Raw genomic sequence first — 24903 nt, 5'->3', positions numbered from 1 at the left:
ATTAAAAATCCCTTCTTCATATTTTGATTATCTTTTCAAAAGTCTCACTGCATAAGATTTAGTGCATCAAATCCAAGAGCGTATCATCTCAATATTTAACAATATTATGTTCAAAATTGAACAGTTAAGAGAAGCTAACCCTTATCTTCTTGTGTGTGGGTTTCAGCAGTTCCAACACCGCGCAATGTTCCGTGCACAGCTGCTGTGCATCAAGAAAGCACAGCTACAAGGTTAATCCAAAGAACAATTTAAAAGCCATTTCTATGGCAATTTCTGTGACTGAATCATGAAAACAGACATAAAGTTCTTGAAGTTTGGGATGAAGAAAGAGTCTCCTGTAGAGGAAAAGAACACACTCATTTCAGAAATTCAAAAAACAAAAATCAAAGGGAAAAAACTCCAACCTTTCAATTCATTTTATTTTAGTTTCTGACAGGATTCACAGTGAATTAAAAACCACCAATCTAAATCTATAGTAGAGGGAAATACAGCTAGATTTATTTTTAAGTAAATAATATATGCCTTAGGTAAATTATTTTTATTTTTCCAGAGTCTAAAAAGCCTATTTTATCAATATATATTACCATATACCTCAGTTTCAAAATAATAAATTTAGTCATTATTATTTCAATAAAGCTAACTGTGTTACCATCATTAAGTACAATAGCTATTAAACATTACCATTTACTTTCTAAATGTCAATTATTATTAAAACATTATATGTGAGGGTGCCTGGGTGGCTCAGTTGGGTAAGTGTCTGCTTTCTGCTCAGGTCATGATCCTAGGGTCCCGGGATTGAGTCCTGCATTGGGCTCCCTGCTTATGGGGGAGCCTGCTTCTCCCTCTCCTCCCTGCTCATGCTCTCTGTCGCTATCTCTATCTCTCTCAAACAAATAAGTAAAATCTTAAAAAAAAAAAAACCAACAACAACAATACAACATTTTATGATTGCTCTTTTTGCAGACAGTATTGAATTGGAAATACCACTGAAACTTTGATTTTTTAAAGAGTTAAAATTTTTATATATTTAGTCAACACTAGTATACATAAATCAGACAATTTAAATCAGGGATATTTTGTCTGACTTCCTTAAATTTCTCTATCTGATATAGATCTGCATCATCATAATTCAATACCTCGATTCTTTCTAGTCCAATTGTCATGAATGCGGTTCAGGCTCCACTATACACCTGCATGTATCCCTAACTGTTTTTATCTTTATTTCCTCTGTGTCCACACCACAGACCCTTCGCTGCTCCTAGCTTAATCTTGTAATAGCACATCTCTGATCACACTACACTGAGTTGAGCTTATGCTGATGACCCTCCCAAGCTTGGTTGGTTACACATCACAATCACAAGGCGCTTACTAAAAACACAGAGTCCCACTACCCTAGATTCTGTTAGTAGGTCTGGGGTGGGCCATAGGCATTTCTGATTTTAACAAGTGACTCAGGTGATTCTAAATCTATTGGACTAACACACAAGATTACTGCTTTGGATAATGCTTGTCCTATAGTTCAGTACTGCATGGTAGGTGTCTAGCAACACTGGTCTCACTTAACTGTGTCCCTTCCTCCACCAATTCTTTACCCCAATTCAAAGAACCTTCTGTGCCTCAACATTTCACTCAAAATTAAATTCCTCAGTCAGAAATTGAAGGCTCTCTGCAGTGGTCCTAACTTAGCTTTCCAGCCTGATCTTTCATTTTATCTTCACATATATCACTCCCTTATCATCCTGGCAAATCAGTCTACTCAACTGCTATGCCTTATGATTTCCTTTTTTTCAGTTTTGTTCATCCCATTCTTTTCCTAGAATGTTCTATCCAAATCTAATTCATTTTTGAACTAGATCGAAGGGAATCTATACGCTTTTTTTTTGTAATCCCAATGTAGATTTCTGCCCCTTCCTCAGAAGTCCCGTGGCATTTGGTTGTATCAACTAATTTATTCTCTCTAAAAAAAACTCTCTATCATATATATTTGAGCATATTTCATATTTCTTCTGGGGGGTTTAAGACTGTTGATGCAATGACTATGACTTCATCTTTGTGTTTGCCATACTACCCTCCCACCACAACTCCATTTACTAAATTGTTACATATTTATCAAGTGACTATGTGCCAGCTGCTGTTGCAGTTGCCAGTGGTGGACAAGCCAGATACATTCCTGACCTCATACAGCTAACTTTCAAGTGAAGGGGAGAAAGACCATAAACAAACAAGAAAATAAATAACAACTGAGATCCTGGATTCTCTTTTTGAGGCTAGCACTGATCTGAATATCAAGGAGCCAGACATACAAAGGTTAAGAGGCAGAACATTTCACACAGAAGGAATTGCAGGAAGAAGATTCAATGGATGCCAATGTGGCTGTGCACAGTGGATGGAGAAGGAATGATAAAAGATGGAAAGAAGTGGGCAAGGGCTAGGTCAGGCAGGATCTTGTAGTTGGTGGGTGGGAGTGGAGGGAAGAAGGAAGGGGTAAAGAGAAAGGGAAGAAAAGAAGGAAGGAGAGATGGAAGGAAGGCAATAGCCGTAAATTTGTGTAATCGTTGTCTTTTAGTGTATTACTACCATAATTTTATAAGGTAACTGAATCAGCTTTGTATTTTAATAGAAAAAGCCTTGCCAGTCAGAGAAAGCCAAATACCATATGATTTCACTCACATGTAGACATTAAGAAGCAAAACAAAGAAAAAGAGACAAACCAAAAACTAGACTCTTAAATACAGAGAACAAACTGGTGGTTACCAGAGGGGAAGTGGGTGGGGGGATAGGCGAAATATGTGATGGGGATTAAGGCGTGCACTTATCATGATGAGCACTGAGTAATATATAGAATTGCGGAATCATTATATTGTATAACTGACACTATTATAACACTGTATGTTAATTATACGTGACTTTAAAAATAAATAAAAAAAAGAAAAAGGAAGAAGAGAAAGACTTGAGAAGAATTTAAAGGAGATACTTAGTAAATAAGACAAAATTCTAAAATGTATTAAAATATTGTAGTAGTTAGAGGGGCTCCTGGCTGGCTCAGTTGGACGAGCATGCAACTCTTGATCTCGGGGTCATAAGTTCAAGCTCCACATTGGGGGTAGAGATTACTTAAATAAATAAATAAAAGCCTTAAAATATACATTGTAGTTAGATTAATAATTCCATGCCTAATTAAAATGCTTATCTCGTTTACTTTTCTTTCACTTTTCTAACATTTTACTTCACTTTCAAATACTTTTTTTTCCCACTTACCCCACTACCCAGTAAGCCATAACTGGTGGTGCTTTTCTCTGATCCGTCCACTTTTCAGGTGAGCATTCAAACAGCACACCATGTTCTTTCACAGGGTTAAGAGAAGATACACAATTTGTAGAACCTGAATGATCCCCACGATTTAGTGCTTTCTTTTTCTGTAAATTAATATGTATTATTAGTTTTAATTGGTATTAATACTGTTACTTTAAAGTGTTTTCACATACAGATTTGAATTGGCTGATCCTAATACCTAAGTGCCTGGAATGACACTCTTCTTAACTGGGAAAATTTCTATTCTTCCCATACTTAGTTTAAATATCACCTCCTAAAAGAGACTTCATGGATAAAGCGTCCTTGAAATCTCCCGGAAAACATTTTGTTCATAGCCCTATATTATTAGTATTTACGTTAATTATATTAGCAGTTTTATAGGTCTGTCTTCTCCAATAGATTATATTCATCTTTGTATGTTTTGAAGCAGCAGGGCCTGGTACATAGGAGGTGCTTAACAAATAATTACTAATGAGTAGGTTACTAAATTCATAGATGATTTTGTAATAAAATTAAAACACATATACTTAAAACAGTATTGACTCTTCCTTTCATGCATACTCTCTAAATTACCCACTGATTAAACTACTAGCAAAACAATGACTCATTTGGAATAAAAAGACTTTTTGTAGGCTCAGGCTAAAACTTGGTGGAGTGATCCTTGATTCTTTTCTCTCTCTCAAAATCCTTATCTAATCCGTCAACAAATCCTTTTTGCTCACCCTCCAAAATATATCTAGAACCCAGAAGCCACTATCATTTTTTGCTCTGAGAATTTCCACAGCCTCCTAACTGGTCCCTGCCTCCACCCTCGCTACCCTACAGAGGTTGTTCTTCACACAGTCGTAGCCTGAGTGATCCTTTCAAAAATGTAGGATCCTGTCCTTCCTCTGCTCAGAACCGTCCCAAGAGCTTCCCATCTACTTCAGAACAAACCCCCAATCTTTAAATCTATCAGGCCACGTGGTATCTGGCCCTGCCAACTTTCGCCACCTCAACTCCTAGCACTCTCCTCCCGCTGGCTGCGGCATTCTCAGTCACACTTCTGTGCTTTGCAGTTGAATTTGCTTTCCTGTCTGGAAGCCCTGCCTCCAGACTGCCACTTAATGTGCTTCCTTGCTTCATTCAGGTCCCTGTTCCAATATTATCCTATCTTATTATTCCTCTTGAAACTTACCTACCAGACATATTATAGTACTAGCCAGTTCATTAGTCTTCCCCGATAGAACATAGGCTTGATAGAGTACCCAGGTAGTTAGACATTGGCTGGAGGCAAAGGTGGTGATAAATAGGTGATACATTAGAAGCCTGAGGGCACAACATCCCGACTTGGTGACTTTTAACATCCTGGCCTACATTAAGGCTTCCAACAGCTCCGGGCTGACAGACCACGAGCCACAGGTGGAGAAGTGTGCTTTCCTCTTCAAACACTGCCCCAGGGTAACCAATAGCTTCATTATAATATATTTACATTGTGGTTTCAACCCTCTCCCCTCCATGGGGGAAAATGACCATGACAGTTCTGTCAAGAACCATGTAGGGCCAGTAGTTGGGAGTAGGACCTACTCCTAACTAGGAGTTCCTTAGATGACTGGAAACCACGGCAGTGGGAGACTGTCCCAGCTGTGACCCATAACCTATGCAAATATAAAAAGAAAAGATACCCTTAACCCTGGTGCAGTTGCCATCTCTGGGCCTGCCCGCTCTCTTACTTTGAGAGTGTACCGTCCTTAAAAAACTGCTTTATGCCTGCTACCTTCCTTCTGGCTTTTTTATTTAAGCACGGATCCTCACGTAAGTCTTTCATGGGGGAATCCAAGAACCCAGACCTCCATTCACACAATGCAGACTCTCCCACTGGTAGTAGCTTCATGAAGAAAGGGACTCTGTTCACTGCTATATTCCCAGCATCACAGTAGTGTCTGGTCCTTAGTGGATACCTCAATAGTTTAATAATATGGGAAAGGCTAATTTACGTTACTATTACTGAATAATTACATTACTACTACTAAACTATTAATGAAAGATTCCCTTATAGAATCTATCAGTTATTTTAAAAGGAAAGGAGGAGCATAAGACCACAAAGCACATAGAGATATATGGTTAGACATAACATTTTGCTGAATACCAATTTCTGAGAGCTCAAAGAAGAAATCCTGTAAGGGGAGCCTGGGTGGCTCTGTCAGTTAAGTGCCTGACTCTTGATTTTGGCTCAGGTCATGATCTAAGGGTGGTGAGATCTACCCCTGCGTCAGGTTCCACACTGAGCATGGAGCCTGCTTGGGATCCTCTCTCCCTCTCCCAATGCCCCTCCACCTGCTTGCGAGCACACTCTCTCAAAAAATAAAAAGAAAAGAAAAAAAAATAATCCTACAAGACACAGATTTTTATTGCTGAATGAGTTCTAAGATATTATTCAGCCCACTTACTTTATAGCTGAGGAAATAGGAAGAGTCGAGGTTCAGTCCAGGATTCCTTATTCCCAGCCCAATGTTCTTCTACCTTTAAACCCAAGTTCTTCACAATTTTAGCATTCTTAACACACATATTGCTATAAACATTACAGTCATCTTCAGAGAGGGGTTTTGTTTTTTTTGGTTTTGGCTGTCTGATGTTTGACCACTGACAAGTAAACGTCTGCATGTTTATGCTTTTCAAGAAATCAACACATACTTTTCCCTGCCATTAAGATAATCTAATTGATTTTTAAATTATATACAACATTACTACTAACCAGAGGTACAATATTAAATGCAACTTCATCCTGGATTAAAAAGCAAGCAAGCAAGAAATGAACTAAGTGGCTAAAAACATTTGCAACAGTATTGTGTCTATTTACCCTATTATTTACAAAATACCTTATCTTACTGACAGAACACTTAAAGAATTATCAGACTTAACAACTGGTAGATACTACTGTCCAAGTAATGGCTGACTCATAGATATCAAACATGGAGGCTAATTTACACCATAAACTGCCCATATTCTACTTTGCTATAGAAAAACACAGATCCATCATTTTCTGGAATAGCATTCCAGGAAATCAAAATCAGTATTATGAAACAAAGCTTTTAAGTTAAATATTGTGAGTATAATCCTTTTGGCACTCAAGTTAGATTGTATGCTCTAGCTGGATTGAACTGCTAAAAAAAATTTAAAGAAAAACTGTCATTGTTGGACATACTGATTAAAGAGCTTTTAGAGACAATATTTAGAAATCTGGAAACAAAACTGACAAAACTGTATTTATACCTCTTCTACCAATGTCTGTTGGAAAATTGCACGAATGGAGAGACAACACTGATGGAAATTTTTTATTAGTTGAGGGTGGATAGAGCCACTTAGCTGTGCCACCTCTTCATGGGTAGGAGTAATAAAGATCCCTTGCACAGTTTCTAAGGCAACATAGTGGAAAAGTGTGTTCTCAGGACCAGATGTCAACCTTGAAAAGAAGAAAAAAAGAAAAGATATTTAAGTAAACTTAAACATACTGCTTCACTTTGAATGGTGTAGACAAGCTTTTATCTCTAATATGATATCAGGAGTGTAATGAGGGCAGGGAAACTAGGTCAAACATTTAAGTCCCATTTCCTCCTTAACTAGAGTACAGGTTAGAGTTATCAATTTCTTAATACAGGCAATTATCACATGGTATGTAAGGATAAATATACACCAACTGCAGATAACTTTGCTAAACAACCCAAATTGGCTAAATCCTGCTTTTTCCATGGTTGGTAATAAATAACTCAGTTCCTAGCTGGCCCAGATACCTACAAGTCATAAATAAGGTATCAGCGTAGAGTTGACCACATACAAGAACATCTTCCAACAAAATAAGCACATTTAAATTAGTAGCCTAACAGTCAAACTGATGATCCTGAAGAAAAATAAGATTATTATTACTAACTGCAAAGCAGGTCAACATTCTGGAATATTATGGCAATTCTTTGTATTCTACTATTCATCATTACAGTCTTCCTTCCCTTCCATGTTCTCTTACTATTTTCATTTCTCTATTCTTCTTCTCCATCTTTTCTTCCCTTATTTAGGTCTCAGACAGGCCAGCACAATCTATAAATACTGCTTATTTCTACCAGTGATAAGAAGAACTAAAGAACAACAATAACAGCAACAACAAAATAATAATAGTTATCATATACGGACTGCCCTCTATGTGCTAGGGTAATGCTTTAACATACCTTGATCTTAATTCTCAATAATGACCCTGTGAGATGTTCAATAGTATTACTACCCTCATTTTAACCATGAGGGAATCAATCGTCAGAGATCTCAGATTAACTTGCTTGACTGAGGTCACACAGCTAAGCGGCAGAGTTTAGCTAACTCTGAAGCTTCTTCCACTAAACCTTGCTTTTTCCTCTCCATTGATGACTTCTGATTGGCAATCGTTAAACATATGACAACAATCCATCTGCATCTCAAACACTCAAGCTGCCCCCATTCTAATTCTAATATCTATTTAAAAGAAATCCCTCTGATTTTTTCCGCCGCAGCCTTAAGCACAGGGGCAAAGAAAATGCGTATTTCAGCTCTTACCCTAGAGACTGCCTCCATCATCCATGCTAGTTAAACTCCTGTTAAACTGTTAATTAGGCTGTATGATCAGAATAATTTCTCCTTATTAGTGACTTAAGGCCTGGTTCTCCTTTGAGACCAGGGTTAGACAGGGAAGGAGATCATCTACAAATTTTTCTCATACTTTTCCAGAAGGTAACTGGCTCATTAACAACTGGTGGCTGATATTTTTCAATTAATAAAAACTCAAATATTTATCAAGATAAAAGGAATTACTATTATTCAAAAAGGAAAATAATTTAAAACACATTTTAATCCAGAGGACTTCAAATTCAAGAAAACGTACAGAACAGAAATGATTCTTTAAAAAGAGCTATTAATAAGATTTCTTTTTAGGGAGGTTTAGAATGAACATTTTTGTTTTCTTTTTTTAACTTTCTCTCAAAAACAAAAAACCAAAAAAACAAAAAATGAAAAAAACCCACAACACAATGAGCAAAACCAGCTCCTGAAAATCATAAACTCAGAGTATATTATCTCAGTGTATACACCGGAAGTTTACAAATCATCAAATAAGCAATTACTCATTGGAAAGACACAATATATGTAAAAGTACAGATTAAGACAGATTTATTCTTTGGAAAGGTCATTCCTGCAGCAGAAAATGGATTCAGGGTAGGTTGGGAGTTGGGAGACTACTGTAGTCAAACCATGTTAGAGAATGGGAGCCTGATCTACGGTAGGAACAGTAAGGGTTAAATGGATTAAAGAATTATGAGAACGTAGATTAGACAGGATTCGGTCACTAAATGAACTGTTTTGTGGGTACTATTATTTTTAACATGTTATATGTTTTTATTTTACAAAAATATGTACATACAAATTAGGATAATATATACCGGTTTATGTCTCACTTTTAAAATTAACAACATAGTATGAACATCTTTCCATGTCAATAAAGAAAATAAATATGTATCAGTAGCATCTTTTTAAATAAATAGCCTATGATTGACATCAGAAATGTATTTATGTTTAAGCCACTGAACTTGGCTTTTACTTTCCTTTTACTAGAGATAAGGCCAAAAATAACATACATATAAAAAAATAAGATGTGGGGGTAATAAAATTTCAGAGCAGTAGTTTTTGTTAAATGGGAGACTAGGGTTTTGGGTGGTGCCGCAAAGCTCCAGAAAAGGTTTGATTTAGATTTGCTTAAAAAACATTTTTAACTATTAAAAAATTAACCATGATATTTGAAGGCATTAAATAATAAATTTAACACCTTAGACAAGTTATCTTGTTTTTGCCTTAACTTCCGGAAAAAAAAGCTGTTTCTGACAACTCTGTGACATATATATTTGAACTTATTTTAAAATGTTTCAATGATTAAGGAAGTCATAGTGCCGAACTTTTTTGTGTGATTTCTATTCGTACATGTCTGCTTGTTCAAATAAGTGTGCAACTGAGTTTGTTACACACTAATTGACCCCACATGATATAATTAAACATCATGTAAAGCTCAGACAGATCTGCTTGTCACCACATAATAGCTACACAGGAAGTGAATATGTAACATTTTATATTTTAATAACTATAAACAATTTAAGTTGCTGAAAATGCTCCTCTCACTCAGTTCCTTTTACTTTAGAATTCCCTACTTAATGTAAGTTTGAGGTTTCATCTCTTTCCTCAAATGAGAGACTCTGAAAGACATGCAGTGAGCAAGTTTATTAGGGAGAAAGAACTTTGGGGAACAACACCTGTGGAGGGAGGCGTGAAGGAAGCAGGATTGAGCAAAGGAGAAGCTGAACCACACTGCAGTCAAAACAAAGGTCAGCAGATAGTCTCAGCTTGGATGGCCTTTTAGAGTTGTCAAGTCTTTGTACTCACTATCTATTAGTTACTAGATGTGGGCGATTCCCAGGGAGATACTGTAATCTTGGCTGAGTCAAGAAACTTCCAAACAAAGCAAGGCCAGGGAGAGACTTAGTTGTGAGTACTTAATACTCGTTATCCCACCACCCCCAATACTGGGAAGGAGTACTCTGGGCTATGGAGTATCTGGGCAGCAGACCACAGAATCCACCAAAGTCTAAAAATAGTAAATACTGTAATTTAAAAATTAGACATACCAAAGGGAGGTTACCTGTGGGAAAGAGATAAAGGGGGGCTTTCAAATTTTGAAACATTACTGTTTTTTTAATCTTCTGTAATAGGAGTACATGTTCCCTATACGTGTAATGAACATCATCAGTGAATTAGCATAAACACTACCTTTAATAATGTTAAGATATATCATAACTACATTTTTTAATTAAATCTCTATATGGTATGGATTTGTACTTTCTAATTGTAAAATTTTCTCAAAGGCATGACATTTAAGTGAAAAAGAATATTATAAGGAAGTTTCTTACTTCATTGTGTTATATATTTCCAGTTCTTTTTCTGAAAGGTCCTTTTTCAAGTTCCCCAAATGAAATGGATTTGGAAGAGCAGCCTTCTTTTTAGTGACCTGAAAAATACAATTAAGTAGATCAATTTGTATCTAAGAATGGAATCAAACAGCAGAAATAGTGTAAAAACCGAAAATCCTTCTTAGAGAACTACTTACTATTTTGCAATGTTTCCTTTAAATATTTTTGATGCTAATCTGTACCTCTTGGCTTATCCTTTCCAACAGTGATCTCACGGCCATGTCTTAGGACGTGATAGTTCTTGCTGAAAACCTACCAGAGCCATTATCGAGTTTTGTTACATTTTATATGTATATGTACTTGTCTCCCTCTCTAGACTTTGTACTTCCCAAAGGCATGCGCTGTGTCTTATCCATCTTTGTATCTCCTCTATGTAGCATGGCCCCTGGCACAGAGTAGGTGTTCAATCAAATTTGTTGAATGGTTCAATCACAGAAATTAATTCAATTTCTCTTAGAAGCTATTCATGGCTCTTTAAATCTATTAACTCCTAAATTATGTCTCCTACCAATTTCACTGACTGGGATAATGAATATGGTAAGAATGTACTTCCTAAATACACCCACTTAGGGCTCCAAGAGTGCTGTATTGTTTAGAATTAGAAGATGGAATCTATGGCTATTTATGCCATGATACACAGAATCTCATATCTTATTTGTTCCCCTTCTCAGGTTCCTCCTTCTTCCTGCCTTGTCTGGCATTACCTCCCTCAACCCAAATGACAGTTTCAAAAATGTTTTGAAAGAGAAGCATCATTAGAATAAGTATAAGATCCCCCAGAGTGATTACTTTGATGACCCTTTGGATACATTATGCATGGTATTTTCATGGAGAAATTACATGGAAAAATGAAAAAAACAATCTGAAAAATGAACATTCTCTTTGCTTCATAATCACATTTTAAATTCTTGAGTATGGAGACCAGACCATCACAGATGCAGATAAAAACAAAACAAAATAAAACAAAAAACCCCTATAAAAACCTATGGAGTGACACATACACACACAAATATTTACACATACATACTTATATATACATTTTACATTTATATACTTATATGTATATACATTTTACATTTATATATTTATATATAAGTTTCTGATTTTCTTTCTGTTTCTGCTGAATATTTTATTGGTTATTTAGTCAGATCAGCCCTCTAAAATCCCCCACAACTAAGACGTTTTCGGTTAACACTGTGAATACAGAAGGAGATGAACAGGGAAAGCAGGATTAAGCAATTTCCCTACTTGTAAGTAGTGTCAAGCAGCTGATCTGGATGCTACTATTTTATTACTTGATATTTCTTTCTCTTTTTGGTTCTAAATCACTGGCTTGCCAATAGTAACCAAAAGAACCACGAGTTCAAATGAAGAATGATTTGCCATTAAAAACTTTCTTGCATTTATAAAATAAGAACTGGAAAGACAGCTTAGCTTCCAGAATGCACACACTTGAATGAACACACACCTTAAGCAAGGCCCCACTTTCTTCTGAACCATCAGAGCCCTGAGATTCTCTTTGTTTCCATAAGGCATCCGGTGTAGTGTGGGGGCTCAGGCCAACACGTTCTCCACCTTCACAGCCATTATCAGCTCCTCCACTGCTTTGGGAAGGACTGGGCTTACGTGTCTTTAAGGAATAGTCACCAAAAAGAATTCTTCTGCATGTTGGAGAGGTTACTACCTTGGAAGTACCTGGTAGCCTACTGAGGATAGGTGAGGTTGTCAAACTATCTAATTTTTCATGTGATCCAGTAAGGAACCAGTCAGCACAAGACAAACAGGGGCTTGGAGAAGATGTTAGTTGTTCACTGATGCGACAATCTATTCCCTCCAGTTGCTGAAGGGTTGTTTTGACCTGATCCACATAGATACAGTCTGGGCCGGGATTCGCAATAGCTTTGGATGCACAGCCTCCAGCTTCTAATAGCACACACAACATATAATGCTTCTATAAGAAAAAGATAGTAAAATTGGTTTAGCTACCTGAAAATGTTTATATGTAGCGTGCATGTATAAATTTATGAGTACTAAAAACATATGACATAATCATATGATTATTAAAAACTCCTGCCTCCCTTTCTTTGTTAATTATTCTCAATGCTTCTTGATCATCCTTGAAAACAGATCTTCATTCATACTGCCTTCTCCTCGTATACCATCAACTACCACTTTCTGGCACATGGCACAAGGTAGCTTTCAAAGAGCCACAACTATTGGAAGTCTTTTCATTTACAATCACATGTTTATTCTTATTCTATATCCTTTTCATGTCTCTATTTCCCAAGACAAACCAGAGGATAAAACCACTATAGAAATGAGAACAAAAGATCTTAAGAACCTGATAAAATCTTATTCTGGGTTTCATTAATATTTCTCCATGAGTATTAAATGGATGCAAAAGGAATAAGGGACATATAACATTTTCTTGAATACCGGTATCTAACATGCTCAGAATTTTAAATTATTATGTTTGTTTATGTATATATTTAGATAGTAAATGGCCAAAAAAACCCAACCCTAAAACACAGACACACACATGGACACATAGACACACAGACACACACAGAGAAACCAAGGTAAACTTACCAAGCCAACAATTAGCAAAAAATATCTCCCTTCAGGTTCCTGAAAGACTTCAGTGTTTGAGTCTGCAGAAGGTTGGAGGTGATGTCGAGGAAACACTTCTCTCCATATAACCAACTGACCAATTCTTTGTTTGGCTGCTAAAGGCAGTAGGCAGTAGTGGCGACAGTACACAGCGATATCAATAAGATCATCCTTTGGCAAATGACTGCATATCAAATAACCCTTGGATTTAACCACAAAGAACAAAAGTCAACTAGTGATATAAAGCAATAATGCCATAATATATTTCTAAGAGTTTCATAGGTACTTCAGTTGTCTTAAAATATTCCAGTTTCAAATGGAATAAAGACATAGTAAAAATAAATGTTTTTTTTTTTTTCCTGAGGTCAATTAGAGAGCCAAGATTTATGACAGGTTCAGTCTACAACAGGTAGACTTTAGCACAAAGCAAGATCACCTGAGTAGTATAAGCCTGAGTGTTTGGCAACATTAGAAAAGAACTAACTTCTGAGAATGAAAAGTGGAGAAAAGAAGCAAGAGGTAAGGTGAGGAAAGACTTACTTTTTACTGTGTACCACTCTGTACTGTCGGATTCTTTTTTACATATGTTTTAAATTGTGTTTAAAAATCTTCTTGAAATATGAAAACACTTAAATTCATTTGATGCTTAATTTGCTGTACATGGAAGTCAACTAAATGTTAGATTTATTAAAAAGATACATGGTTATGCCTGAAGATAAGGAAAAAAGTGCACTGCTGCAAAAATAAATCAAGAAAGTATCACTTTTCTCTCTTATGCTTTTGGTTCCTTGAGTATTGTTTCTCCTTTACATGTTAGCGAATGCTTTAGAATGTAATAAAATCAGAAATACTTATTGTATTTGTAAAATGTAGGTACCAGGTGTTTTTTTTAAGACCTTAATTTAATGGTAACTACATTCAAAGAAAAGGGATAAATGTATTTTTCATGTTTGTAGAAGTTTGAGAAAATTCACTTTAGGTCTATTCATATAGCAATTGGACATTTATAAAAATTTCAAGCTTCAACTTACCTTGTAAAATAGAGAAGACCCTAAAATTGTATACAGCCGCCTCATGTCATAGTAATCCTCAGACTGGGGAAGAAAAACCACAGTGGATTTACAGTCTTTGTTTTTTCATGATAAAAAAAAATCTTAGGCTACAATGTTAATGTTAAAACGGCAATTATATTGTTTAGTAACTGAACTTTTCATAGTGCCTTCTTTAGAAATGAATATGCTAGGGTATTAGGGTGAAAGATAATGTGCATTATTTTTGACTGAAAACAATTTTATTTTTTAATCTTATAAGATACTGTTGATTAAAGACATCTAAGAATACAACATAAGATTAGTTACTGCAAGAGGGATTAAAACATGTCTATTGAGACAAAAAGCTTCTACTATACATCATCTAAAATATCCCATATTACCAAATATTTTGAACGATTTTTTTAAATTTCCAAATAATATTTTTGAAAGTAAAATTTGATACAACCTATTTGGGAGCAACTGATTAGATATATATAAAAAATTAAATACATACACCCTTTGAGTAATTCCAGTCTAAAAATCTATAGAAATGCTCAAACCGGAAAAATCAAGATTTTTATATAAAAAGTTAATAGCAAAACTATTTGTGATATGCAAAAATTCGAGATAAAGTCAAGTGCAACAATGGAGAATGCTTATCAAAAGTAGGTATGTTCATACGATACGCTATCATAGGTCTGTTAAAAAAATAAGGTTGAGCTATATGAGCAGGCAGAAAAGGTTTTAGGGTATACTGTTGAGCAAAGAATGCAAGCTACGGAACAAAATATTCACTGTGATCTAATTTTTTAAAAAGAATAGCACCCTCAATGATATACATTTCTATGTATGACAAGTGCTGGTGTGTATGTACCTATGTACCTATGTCTATAGAAAAAAGTCTGGAAGAATAGGTTTCAAATTGTAACAAACTGTAGGAACAGTTACAATTAGGGATAGAACTGGGAGAGGGGGATGAGGTAGAAGGACATTTGTTTTTAATAATCACGCTTGCATTTTACCCAATATGCATGTATTACTTTTGTAATCTAAAAAAAAGCAACGAGGGATGCCTGGGTGGCTCAGTCGGTTAAGCGTCTGCCTTCCGCTCAGGTCATGATCCCAGGGTCCTGGGTTTGAGTCCCACATCAAGATCCTTGTTCAGCAGAGAGTCCGCTTTTCCCTCTGCTTGTGCTCACTCTCTTTCTCTCTCTGACAAATAAATAAAATCTCTAAAAAAAAGGCAATGAAACCTAAAGAAAACTAAAAAACCAGAAATAACCTAAATATTTCTCAGTTGGGAAATGGATAAACAGTGATACATTCATACAATGGAATACTACTCAGCAATAAAAAGGACGGAACTACAGATGTATACAATGGCATGAATGAATCTCAAATGCATTATGCTAAGTGAACGAAGTCAGGCCCCCCAAAATTACTTGTTAACTAATTCAATTGATAGGACATTTTAGAAAAGGTAAAACCCATGGGGACAAAAAACAAATCAGTAGTTGCCAAGGGCTAGAGGTAGGGAGAGGGGTTGACTATAAAGGGGCACAGAAGACTTTATTACCAAATATAAATTATACCTTAATAATAATTTTTAAAACTAAAGAAAACAAAATTAGGATATAAGATTAAATCTTAAATCTAATTTCACAGGAAGTTTAGATCTTTATTTTCATTTTTTAAGGTAAAATTCACTGTGAATTGTTCTGCCAGTTTTTAAAAAAGATTTATTTGAGAGACAGAGTGGGGGAAGGGCAGAGAGAGAGAGGGAGAGAATCCTCAGGCAGACTCCATGATGAGCGTGGAGCCCAATGCAGGGATGGGCTCGTGGATCCCAGGGTCTTGGGATCAGGACCTGAGCCAAAACCCTGAGTTGGCCACTTCACCAGCTGAACCACCCAGGTGCCCCTGTTCTGTCAGTCTCGACAAATGTGTATAGCTCTGTTAAGTGTCACCAAAATCAAGATATGTAACAATTCCATCAACACCCCTGCCAAGTTTTTTGCTGGGTAGTATTTCTTTGCAAGTTCATACCACGATTTGTCTGTCTATTAACCCACTGATGGACACTTGTGGTACTTGATTTGTTTCTAGTTTTTGGCTATTACAAATGAAGCTGTTATGGATATTTGTGTACAGTTCTTGTATTGACATAGGCTTTCATTTCTCTGGGGTAATTAGAAGAAGAGAATGGCTGAATCATATGGTAGGTGTACATTTAGGTTATTAAGAAACTGCCAAACTGTTTTCCAAAGCGTACCATCTTACATTCTCAATTTATCAATTTTCTTTTTTCTTTATAGATTGTGTCCTGATACTGTATCCAAGGAATCCCAATAGCTCTGTGTTTAACCATTGAAAATATTGTTAGTTCCACTGCTCTTTAAAGTGATGTTATATAAACCAGGAATTGGGAGTTTTAATGAAATCTATCAGACATAAGTTCCTAAAACCTGGATATTTAAATACTTTAAACTGTTCCTAATGCTTAGTGTCTATCTAAACATTCTCCATCAGTGAAAAGATTTATGACCTATGAGGAGTTCACCACTTTTAAGTTTCAATTATTTTTACAAACAAAATATGCTTCCATTTGCCCAGGATCTTAGCTAAGAATAAGGCACTCTTAGGGCACCTGGGTGGCTTAGAGGGTTAAGTGTCTGCCCTTGGCTCAGGTCGTGATCCTGGGGTCCTGGGATGGAGTCTACTTCTCCCTCTCCCTCTCCCTCTGCTGCTCCCCCTTGCTTGTGCTCTCTCGCTCTCTCTGTCAAATAAAGAAATAAAATCTTAAAAAAAAAAAAAAAAGACTAAGCTACTCTTTGAAGCAATCAAGATTTTACCAGCAAACTTCTTATGATCCAGCCCTCACTACTTCCACATCCTAATTTCTCATTTACTTTTTTTAAGGTTTATTTATTTATTTGAGAGAGAGAGAGAGAGAGAGCGCGTGCACAAACGGAGGGTGAGGTGCAGAAGAAGAGAGAGAGTCTTCAAGGAGACTCCCTGCTGAGTGCAGACCCTGAGGCAGGACTCCATCCCAGGACCCTGAGCTCAGGACCTGAGCTGAAATTAGGTCACGTAACCAAAATAACTTTTCTTCTTTTTGTAAAGTAGGCTCCATGCCCCACGTGGAGCCTAATGTGGGGCTTGAACTCACGACCCTGAGATCAAGACCTGAGCTGAGGCCAAGGGTTGGACGCTTAACTGACTGAGCCACCCAGGCGCCCCATAAAAGAACTTTTCTTACTGAAAATTTAGGCATATACAAAAATAGAATCATGTAATTAGCTCTTATCTACCCATGATCACCCAGCTTCAACTATGACCAGTACATGGCTAATCTTGTGGCATCAATATCCCTTTCTCCTTCTTCCCTCTCCCTGCTGAATTACTTCAAAACCAGGAACGGATGTTATATGATTTCATCTGTAAATACTTCAGGGTATATCTCTAAAACAGAAGGATTAAAAATATATATTTATGTGTGTGTGTGTGTGTATGTGTAATACCATTACCACATCTAAAGAATTATTCTCTCCAAATATCCAGTCTTCAGTGTTTGTATTTCCTTGAGTATCTCATAGATGTTTTTAAAAATTGTGTTTGTTTGAATCAGGATCCAAGTAAGGTCCATATATTAAAACTGGTTGGTATGTTTCTCAAGTCTCTTGTAACTGATAGGCTCTCTCAGTTTCTCCCTGCTCCCTTTTATTTGTTGAAGAAATTGTCTTACTGTGTTTCCCAGTTTGGACTTTGATGATTATAATTCCCCTCCCCCAAGTGGGGTCATCTAACATGTCCTTTTTTCCCTAGTATTTTCTATGTAGTCGTGGTTAGATCTCGAGACCTCATCAAGTATATTTTATAGGTAATTTGTATGCTTCCATCATGAACCACATACTACCCGGCTGTCTTTCTTTTTGTGATGGTAACAACTACTGATGATCTTTGCTTAGACCCATTAGTTCACTGCAAAAATTGCAATATGCTAATATTCCAGTTCTGTCATTCTTTCTTGGTATGTTAAGTAGAATACTTCCATAAAGAGAACTACCCCTCATCTCCATTTGGTAACCTTGAGGTATGGTTCAGATAGGAAGGGCAGATATGTGTTTGTTTCTTTCTCTTTGTTGCCAGTTTTTACAATAATGAATTGGTTCCCTGGCATCCTCCAAAGTTGACCAAGAAGTTTCTTTTTTTCTTTAGTGTAATTATGAACTCAAGGACTTCAACATATCTGATGCGTTTCAATCTGCTGCAGTTATTACACTTACAGAAGCTCAAGTGGGAGCCTCTTCAAGTTGTCTCCTAATTACTCGAACCCTACATTAACCTCAGCATTTTTTAAAGTTTACTGGATTTCTGAAATAACAAGATGTTGCCAGGCTCATCTTGCATATTTTCAGCCCCAAATTTGCAATCAGTCATTTCTCTTAGGAGGTTTTGTTCCTTTTAGTGAGAAGTATTATTTATATACTATAGCCTGGGTGCTAATGGCATTCATCACTATTGGGATGGATGACCGTTATCTGTAGGCCTTTTCACTGGACACAGCTAGGAAATACATTTTTTTAAAAATAGATAAAAAACCATACTGGTATTTCCAATTGAAATCCATAACTATAGGGTTTTTACTTATTTTAGTACTACAATTCAGTTATTTACTTTATTTATTTATTTTTTTAAAGATTTTATTTATTTATTCGACAGAGATAGAGGCAGCCAGCGAGAGAGGGAACACAAGCAGGGGGAGTGGGAGAGGAAGAAGCAGGCTCATAGCGGAGGAGCCTGATGTGGGGCTCGATCCCAGAACGCCGGGATCACGCCCTGAGCCGAAGGCAGAAGCTTAACCGCTGTGCCACCCAGGCGCCCCTACTTTACTTTAATATTAATGTTCATACTTTCTCTCAAAGCCCAGTTCTTAATGATTCTAAATGCAATTAATCATTGTGTATACATTATGTAACAAATATTTTTAACTGAGTAAAAAATTTAAAGGCAAGCAAAAGAGATTCTGTTCATATTGAAATAGAGACCCAATGCTACATATTTCAAGATTACATGCCCACTTGAAAAATATTTAGAATAATGGCTGATTTATAAAATATAAAATCAACATTGAGCCTTTCCCCAAATCCATTGGTTCTCTTACCAGTTCTGCAAAATCTGCAGCCTCCAAGTCACTCAGTGCTGTGTCTAGTTCCATCTACGTGAAAAGAAAAAAAAGTAACACGAACCATTTAACTCCTATTAGTTATTGTTTAGTAATGGCCTCATAAAAGTGCTTAATAATTAGTTGAAGAATTGAGTAAGCATCTTTCTCCTTTATGATACTTAAGAAATGTCCCAAAATAGAACATGTTGCATTTAAGCTTTGGAATTACAGAAAAAAATTTATTTAACATATAGTTATTTTTCAATTAAATCTTGATTATTGCAAAATGAGCTTCACTCTGTATTCAATACAAAATAATTTATGAGGTTAAAAAAATTGCTTTCCAGTTTTGAGTCAGAAAATTTTTGAACCTATTAAAATTCTTAAGAAGAAAATAATCAATCTTAATGTACCCAATCTATTTTGAGGTTTTTTTCCTTCCCTCTATTTCCTGTGTATTTCTCAACAGATTCTTTGAAAATATCAACATTCTTCCCTGTGTCTTTCATGAAAACGTTCTATATAAAAGGACTCTTAATCTTTATTTATGGATTAAAACATGAAGGCAAGTGTTCCCCTGGAATCTGGCACAGTTTAGCTTCCCTACGGAGTTATTAGAAAAATCTTACTTAGGATTTAGCTTTCGTTTCTATGGAAATTGCCTGAACTCTTTCATGTATTTGTTCCTTCATGAAGCATTCAAAATTTTATAACAGAATAAATTTAATCTGTAGTTTAATCTGTAATGCATATATATAAATTGAAAACTATTGGCAATTAAAGCTTGTAGCATAGACGCGATTTGTGGAAAAGAACCCTTTTTTTTTCTTTTCCTTTTTCTTTTAAAGGTCAAGGCACTCTGCAGGACTGTTTCACAAACTGTGTCTTACTGAGATGACTAAAGCTTTGGAAACATTAGTCATGCCTTTCAATGCTTTTCACACAGTATGACTTATTACTCATTTGTAACCTACATTTTTCTGCATCTAGCAAATATTTCACGAACTCCTTTTGGGGGCTATGGTTTCTCTTGTGAAAAACTAAAGGACAAAAAGAAAATTACCCGCTTGTGAATTTTGATCTCACAAATGTTAATGTTTACAGGTTGCTATTCCCACTCCTGAACTCTATAGGCTAATGTACAAGTTTACTGTAATTGTTTCTTCACATTCCTTAAGACAACAGACAAAGTATCTCTTAAATTACTCCAGTGTACCTTAGGAAAAATGACATTTAAAAAAAAGAACAACTGACAAAAAAAAAGCAAGACACACCACATAAGTATGATTTCTGAAAAGTATTATAAGTTTGGAAAAGGCTTAAATGTTAAAGTAAGATGAGACAGCTAATTCCTATTTAGAAAGAAATATTTATCTTTCTAAGTTCACTGTACTGGATCTCCTACTTCATTAACCAATGGCTTCCTTTAACTCTTACCCACAATCCTGAAAATAACAGAAAGTCTACAAAAGAGAGAAGATAAAAAATTATAAGGCAACTGGTTCTAATTTTTATGTATGACACCCGAGAGTACCTTGATTTCCCGTGGAAGTGTGAGCCATCGAACTCCAGGGAGACTGTCTAAAAGCACCGCACTGGAAGCATCATACTGTTGTGTGCTCGGACTGGCACTGGAGTGTAGTTTAGCAGGCTGAAGTGCTCTTTGAAAGAACAAGTTGAAAAAATGATCCAGACGGGGAACATTCTCAACCTGGCAAAAGGCACTGAAGAAACAAGAGCTGTAAGTCAGAACAATACGTGAAAATGGTGGTTATCTTTTGTATGCTCCTAAGGACACTAGATCTTTCCCAACTACATAGGCTCTCTTCCTTCCTCCTCTCTCTTACAAAGAATTACTGCTATAATATTACTGATGGAATGTGTTAAGAAATTCATCCTGTCAATATTTTTTTACCCAAAAACCTACTTTCAAATGTACTGAGTAGATGGTATTATGGAAGAACCACAGGGCTAACACAAATGGTAGGTATATCTATGACAGAATGGGCTGAAGTAACCTTCTTGTGCTTTTACCTTATCTCTTAACCATTTAAACTCCCAATATATTTCAGGCACTATAGAATAATAAAGAGATTTTGAGTTTTATAATAGAACATATCTGGCTTTATATCTTATCACTGCTTTTACTAGGTAGATATCTCAGGAAGATCATCTAACCTTTCTCTGAACTTTTGTTTCCATCTCTAAAAACGGGGATAATACAACCTGACTCACATATGAAGTACCTAGTACATAATAAGTACTTATTATGCTTATTACTTACTGAACACAGAAAGCACATAATTAGCCTAAGTAATTTCCCCCTCTTCACTAATGAAGGCAACACTATTAACGAACTCAGAGAGAGAGAGAGAGGAAGGAGAGACAGACTAAACATTTGGTTTTAGCCATGTAAGAATAATAGAGCATTGCCTGCAACCATTCATGATAACTAGTAATATATACACCATTAATACATCAGAATAGTATTCATGGATTGGATTCATTCAAAAAATAGCTTGAGTGCCACCTATGTTCTAGGCACTATTCTCACTGTTGGAGGTACAGTAGTAAAAATATCAAGACAAAAGACAAGGTCTTTACTTCCATGGAGTTCACATTCTAATGGAGAAAGACAGCAAATGAACAAACAGTAAAAACATGAACTCGTACAAAGGGCCATACAGAGAATAGGATCATGTGAATGGGTGATATGACTGGTTGGCTGATTTAGATCAAAAATTGGCGAAGAGTTTTTGAGAATGGGCATTTAAACTCAGATCCCAATGTCAAGAAGATCAAGTAAGAGGAAAAAGCACAAAAGCCCTACGGTGGGAACAAGTGGCCAGGATACCTGCAGAACAGCACAGAGGGGTGGCTGTGGTTTGAGATCTGAAATCAGAAAGGTATGTCGGAGCCAGATTATAATGTAAAAATATCACTTTAATTGCATTTGGAAATTTATTAAAGTGTCAAGAACGGAGGCAAGGAAACCAGTTAGACTGTTTTAGTAGTGAGAGATGCTGGTGGCTGGGCAGGGTAACTGTAAAGATGGAGAGAAATGAGTGGATTTGAGATATGTTTTAGAGACAGACTTTAGAATTTGCTAATAGTCTGGCTGGGAATAGTGAAGGAAACATATCTTTGATCAGAACACTAAACTTTGTCAATATTTCTATGCTTCACAGGGAACTAACCAGCTTACAACTTTAAAAAAATTAGTCTTCTTAGTCTTATCATAATTTTTCACAATGTGCCTTCAATATCTTCCATAATTAGAAAAAACTGCTATAAAATGACTACTAATAACATCTCGGATCCCTACTGCTTCTTGGTCTTAAGAACTCAATGGATCTTCACATTTACTCTCCTAGTTTGCCTTTCAAATTCTCACTAGAACAAGAAGAAACTAAAATTTGCTGCCAATTTGGCAGTACTTCCAAGTAAATGGAAGCTAAATTTCAGAATAAAATTCACAGAAATTAAGAGTCCCTCTGTCCCTAACCTAGTCCATTGCAATTTACAGAACAACCTCAATTGACTGTCTTCAATTGCAGGTATTTAATCTTTAATTATCTCTGGTTTTATGAAAACAGAAAGCTTTAATTAAGGTAAAACAGCAAGGTTTGCTTACACAGTGTAAATTTAAGAAGATAGTTTACAACCATATCCTTATTCTTCATTGGTTAAACACTTCCTTATTTAACAGAAGGTAAAAGCACTGTTTGTGGCTGCCTGGACTTTTGTAGTTCACACGTTTGGAAAATGCTAATTAATAATTGGGTTTGAGAGGGATATGTCTCCTCAGAGGCTCTTGGAGAATTCTACAGACTAGACAATCCCGATGGCACAGTCACTGAAAATTCTTTCGAGGCTGCTTTGAGAACAGCGATAACGAAGATCCACGATAGATAAACAGAGCTGACACCACTATGGTTTGGAAAAATGTATAAACGTTTTTGGATTTTTATACTGATATACTTTTAAGGCTTTGAAAGCAAAGGTATCATTTTAGCTCTCTGAAGTACTGGGACTTAGAAAAATCCCACAAACAGAAAAATCTATTTTTCATCTGTAATTTTATGGGTTCAAGTGTTGAAGTTACCTCAAATTGCCTCCTTCAGATCAAGAAAGATTCATCATATTTTACTGTAAGGTTAAAAAAGCAAGAAGCAGGAAAATATGCATAATATGCACCCACATATATTAAAAAAAGGAGTATGTAGACTGTATTCATGCTGCATAGAAAATATATAAAATGATACCCATGAAACTAGTCAATACCTTTTTTACTGTGTCATTTATTTATTTTGATAGTGCATTTTTTTTAACTAAAATTTTTTAAGTAAGAAGAATCACATTTTAGGATATTAAATTTGACAGTCCCCTTAAAAAAATCAGAGAAAAACACAAACAACTTATTTAAAATCTTCTTACTCTCTTCCGTATCTGTTTGAAATGCTCTTACATTTGCTTCTACAGAAATATATCAAATCAGAATATAATTGTGGTTGCATCACTATTTTACATTATTTCACTAAACTAACATGAGACCAAAAAAGAAAATGCAATGGATCAAGTGAAAAGCTGCCTAGAACTGTAAAGTAAAGCCAGTAATAAAGGATGACAAGTTAGACGAAGAAGAAAAAAGCCCAAATAACTAACTTGCCAACCAAGGAAAAGGATAAAGTACAAAAGGGATTTAGAATCATATACTTAAAACCTAAGATTCATTTGTACGAGCACTGATATCAATAATGAGCATTCGTTATTTTTAATATTATTTTTAATTAACTTTAAATTCCAGTATAGTTCGCATACAGTGTTATGTTAGTTTCAGGTGTACAATATGTAGTGACTCAACACTTCCACACATCACCCGGGGCTCATCACATCAAGTGCACTCCTTGATCCCCGTCACCTATTCCCCCATCCCCTCACCTACCTCCCCTTTGGTAACCATCAATTCACTCTCTGTGACGAAAAGTTTTTTTTAAACAAACAAACAAACAAACAACTTGAGATTCAATTCACAGAGGTACTTACCTATCTAAAGAACCATACATAAATTTTAAGGTTTGGGCAACATCTTCTATCATATTCCTTAGCTGAGGAAGAGGAACTCTAAAAAAAAAAGCAACAACGCATTTATAACATAACTAAGTGACACATATCTAAAAGAAGCAGAACATCTTTATATTTTATACGTAACGAATGTGAAAAGTCTGTGTGTCAGCTGCTAGCATGGCTGGGTAAAATGGTTGCTCGCTGCATTAGCAACTGAGACTCTGATGTCTAGATCTAGAGTTCTAGCATGGGTCTAGCAGGGACTTTTGGATCACCACATATACAGAAATTATGTCAGCCTCTTTAGGGTTTAGTTTCCTCATGTGCAAAGTGGGGCAATAATCACCAAGCCCTTCCCAGGTTCATTTTGAGGATTACATAAAATCAATGCATATAAAGTAGAACAGTAGTACTGGTCCCATAGGAAAAAAAGTCCTAAATTCTTGACACTTTTCAGTATTACCCCGATCTCAAGTGAACCTCCAACTCCTGTGACAAAAGACACCCCTAAAGCCTGATAAAAATTCTACAAAGGAGGTCTTATTATTCCTATTACACGATAGGTAACCTGAGGCCCAAGAAATTAAACAACTTGTGCAAAGACACAAAGGGAGTAGAACCTGCCTGTGGGCATCCACCTTCTCAGCTCTGAAGTTATTCTATTAGTTCACAAGGACTTCCTGTTTGGGTTCCCACTATTCACTGC

At 36.0% G+C, this 24903-nt stretch overlaps 1 protein-coding gene across 1 annotated transcript in view; it reads right to left on the bottom strand.

Moving 5' to 3' along the window:
• Nucleotides 1-223: 223 nt before the first annotated feature.
• The window catches only part of INTU (inturned planar cell polarity protein), a 72592-nt gene continuing 47912 nt past the window's right edge, over nucleotides 224-24903 (bottom strand). Inside the window, exons 7-16 of the mRNA XM_008684397.2 lie at nucleotides 24177-24254; nucleotides 20665-20854; nucleotides 19128-19181; nucleotides 13964-14026; nucleotides 12912-13133; nucleotides 11791-12273; nucleotides 10263-10360; nucleotides 6565-6754; nucleotides 3259-3416; nucleotides 224-335 (exon numbers count right to left, since the gene is read on the bottom strand). Coding sequence (XP_008682619.1) covers nucleotides 224-335; nucleotides 3259-3416; nucleotides 6565-6754; nucleotides 10263-10360; nucleotides 11791-12273; nucleotides 12912-13133; nucleotides 13964-14026; nucleotides 19128-19181; nucleotides 20665-20854; nucleotides 24177-24254 — 1648 coding nt within the window. The remainder of the gene's footprint in view (nucleotides 336-3258; nucleotides 3417-6564; nucleotides 6755-10262; nucleotides 10361-11790; nucleotides 12274-12911; nucleotides 13134-13963; nucleotides 14027-19127; nucleotides 19182-20664; nucleotides 20855-24176; nucleotides 24255-24903) is intronic.

Source organism: Ursus maritimus, unplaced genomic scaffold, assembly GCF_017311325.1.
Source record: "Ursus maritimus isolate PB19 unplaced genomic scaffold, ASM1731132v1 scaffold_11, whole genome shotgun sequence".
Lineage (NCBI taxonomy): Eukaryota > Metazoa > Chordata > Mammalia > Carnivora > Ursidae > Ursus > Ursus maritimus.
Note: the sequence above shows the minus strand (reverse complement) of the source record. Positions and strands in the feature narration are given on the sequence as shown.